We start from the raw sequence: 2,484 nt of genomic DNA, 5'->3' as shown, positions 1-2,484 counted from the left end.
TTTCCATTTTAATATAGGGGTAGGTGTTCTGTTTTTTAAGAAGCTAGATGTTAGAACAACTTCTGTCCAGAAAATCTTAGGTAAATTAGCTTGAAACATTAGACCTCTTGCTACTTGTAACAGGTGTTTATGCTTTCTTTCAACTACACCATTTTGTTGTGGAGTGTAAGTGCAAGTAGTTTTGTGGATTATTCCTTCTTCCTTGAAAAAATTTTGACATTGTTCACATAAGAATTCAGGTCCATTATCACTTCTAATTGTTTTGATTCTTTTATTAAATTGGGTAAGAATCATCTTTTGGAAGTTGTTTAGCAAATCTAGAGCTTGTGACTTATAATGCATAAGGTATGTCCATGTAGATCTCCACAGTCATCGACAATAGTTAACATATGAGTGCATCTAGATATTGACTACTCATTATAGGGGCCCCATAAATCAATATGTAAAAGATCAAAACATTCCTTCGAAAAAGAAGTGCTTAAAGAAAAAGGCAACATCTGTAGTTTTGCCTGTTGGCAAATTTCACAACATGTAGCATGTTTGTCATTTTTTACTAGACCAGTGTGGATCAATATATTGTGAGATAAGTGGTCTAGCCTCTTATCCCAAGTTTCTACAGAAATATGTGAGGCATTAAGTCCAAAAGTACTAAAGCTACACATAATATCCTTTATAATTTTGCTGTCAAAGGATTGTTTATTCAAAATGTAATGTTTCCCTATAAGAAGGGCCACTGCACTAGTATCCATAGTCTTCTGGTCCTGCATCAGACAATAAGAGTCAAGAAATTCAAATTTGATGTTTGATGATGCACATAAACTACTAACAGACAACAGATTGAAATGTAAACTTGGGACATATAAGATGTTTTTCAAGATCAGTTTATCATTAAGCTTCATGTCCCCCATACATATCACTTTATGTTCTGTTCCATCAGCAAGATGGATATATTTATTACCTATACATATCACTTTATGTTCTGTTCCATCAGCAAGATGGATATATTTATTACCTATTTTAGTCCTTTTATTAGTTAGTAGTAGATCATTATTGCACATGTGAGTGGTGGTGCCAGTATCTATTATCCAAGAAATTTCAGAACTAATGGTAAAGTGTTCAATAATTTTACCTGAATAATCAACGTAGTTTCCATTAGTGAGTGCTAGTGTTGAGGTTTGAATCCTCCTAGAATCTTGTGCAATTCAGACTTCAAGACATGAGCTATTGCTTTCTCATCAATCATCATGTTGGTTTCTTCCTTTATCTCTATGACAACAACAGCTTTGTTGATTTCAGTAGCATTCTTCTTTCTTTGTTCCATTAAGTTCTTGTACCAGTCACGGTACCCCTGGATCTCGAAACATACTTCCTTGAGGTGCCCTGTCTTACCACCTCCTTGCATACTTGAGACCTCTTGTCAACAAAGTTTCTTTTCTTTTGAAAGGTTCTTGGAAATTCTTGTTTCTTGAAAGCTTGCATCGCCAAATTTTGAGATGCATACTGAGGTTCTGTATTTACTTCTTTCTGTTTTTCAATTCTAAGTACCATGGAAAAGGCTTTGCTCACATTAGGATAGGGCTCCATCATAAGAATTTGACTCCTCACGTGGTCGTAGGAGTCCTTCAGCCCCATTAGGAACTGCATAAGTTGATCTGAGCTCTTGATATCTGCATTTTCCCTTGCTGCAGTACATGTGCAAGTACACGTGCAACTTGGAGTAGCTATGATGCAGGCTAATTCATCCCATAACCTTTTTAATTTTGAAAAATATGTAGAGAGATTCGAAGAACCTTGTGACAGTGATGCAAGTTCCCTCTTTAGCCTATACTCCATTGGACCATTGCTTTGTCTGTATTTGTTTTCAAGTTCAGTCCATAGTTCTTTTGATGTTTTTGTGTACATGAAGCTCTCCACTATATCTCTTGAAATAGAATTCAAGATCCATGAGGTAACCATGCTGTCTACTTTAATCCACTGCTCGAATTCCTTTGTATTTCTTTCTGGTATTTCTGCATCTTTACTTATGAAACTCATCTTCGTTTTGGCTGTCAAAACCAATTTTATTGATCTGCTCCATGATAAGAAATTTGAGCCGTCCAAGATGGTAGTGACTAAACTCAATCTAGGATTGTCACTAGGATGCAGTTTGAGGGTATCAAGATCTTCTGCCATTCTTGATTTTCTTTATGAATCTTGTCGTCAAGATTTTTTTGTTTGAACTAATCAGAGACCATTAAAATTGGCTCTGGTACCATGTAAAAACTTGAATGGAAAGGATAAAGAAAGGTGTAGAAATCATTATTGAAAGTTGGAGATCGAATTCTTGAAGAAAACTGTATAACTTGCAGAAGATATTTCAGCTCTGTTTCTTGCTTCTTCTGTAGGTAGATGTTATATAAACGTTTATATAGAATTTCAAGTTGTAACTTCCATAACTGTCATACTTGCCACTAATAAAAATGGTACAACAATGAAATAACACTT

The 2,484-nt window shown here is 35.1% G+C and overlaps 1 protein-coding gene across 1 annotated transcript; it reads right to left on the bottom strand.

Annotated features, from left to right (window-relative positions):
• Nucleotides 1–1,162: 1,162 nt before the first annotated feature.
• LOC105180009 lies at nt 1,163–2,172 on the bottom strand. Its single transcript, XM_011103673.1, has 3 exons — nt 1,791–2,172; nt 1,405–1,682; nt 1,163–1,348 (listed from the first exon to the last, which is right to left on the bottom strand). Exons 1-3 carry the CDS (start codon nt 2,170–2,172, stop codon nt 1,163–1,165), a joined length of 846 nt encoding a protein of 281 aa, XP_011101975.1.
• Nucleotides 2,173–2,484: the final 312 nt, after the last annotated feature.

This window comes from Sesamum indicum, unplaced genomic scaffold (assembly GCF_000512975.1).
Source record: "Sesamum indicum cultivar Zhongzhi No. 13 unplaced genomic scaffold, S_indicum_v1.0 scaffold00272, whole genome shotgun sequence".
NCBI classification, from domain to species: domain Eukaryota; kingdom Viridiplantae; phylum Streptophyta; class Magnoliopsida; order Lamiales; family Pedaliaceae; genus Sesamum; species Sesamum indicum.
This window is presented reverse-complemented; position numbering and strand designations above follow the sequence as displayed.

Excerpts from the sequence above, each read along its gene's own strand:
- LOC105180009 (XM_011103673.1), bottom strand. The coding sequence starts at position 2,172 with ATGGCAGAAGATCTTGATACCCTCAAACTGCATCCTAGTGACAATCCT. Across the intron at positions 1,683-1,790 it reads ACTTGCATCACTGTCACAAG|CAAGGGAAAATGCAGATATC; the intron begins GTTCTTCGAATC and ends CATGTACTGCAG. Across the intron at positions 1,349-1,404 it reads TTGTTGACAAGAGGTCTCAA|GGGTACCGTGACTGGTACAA; the intron begins GTATGCAAGGAG and ends TTCGAGATCCAG.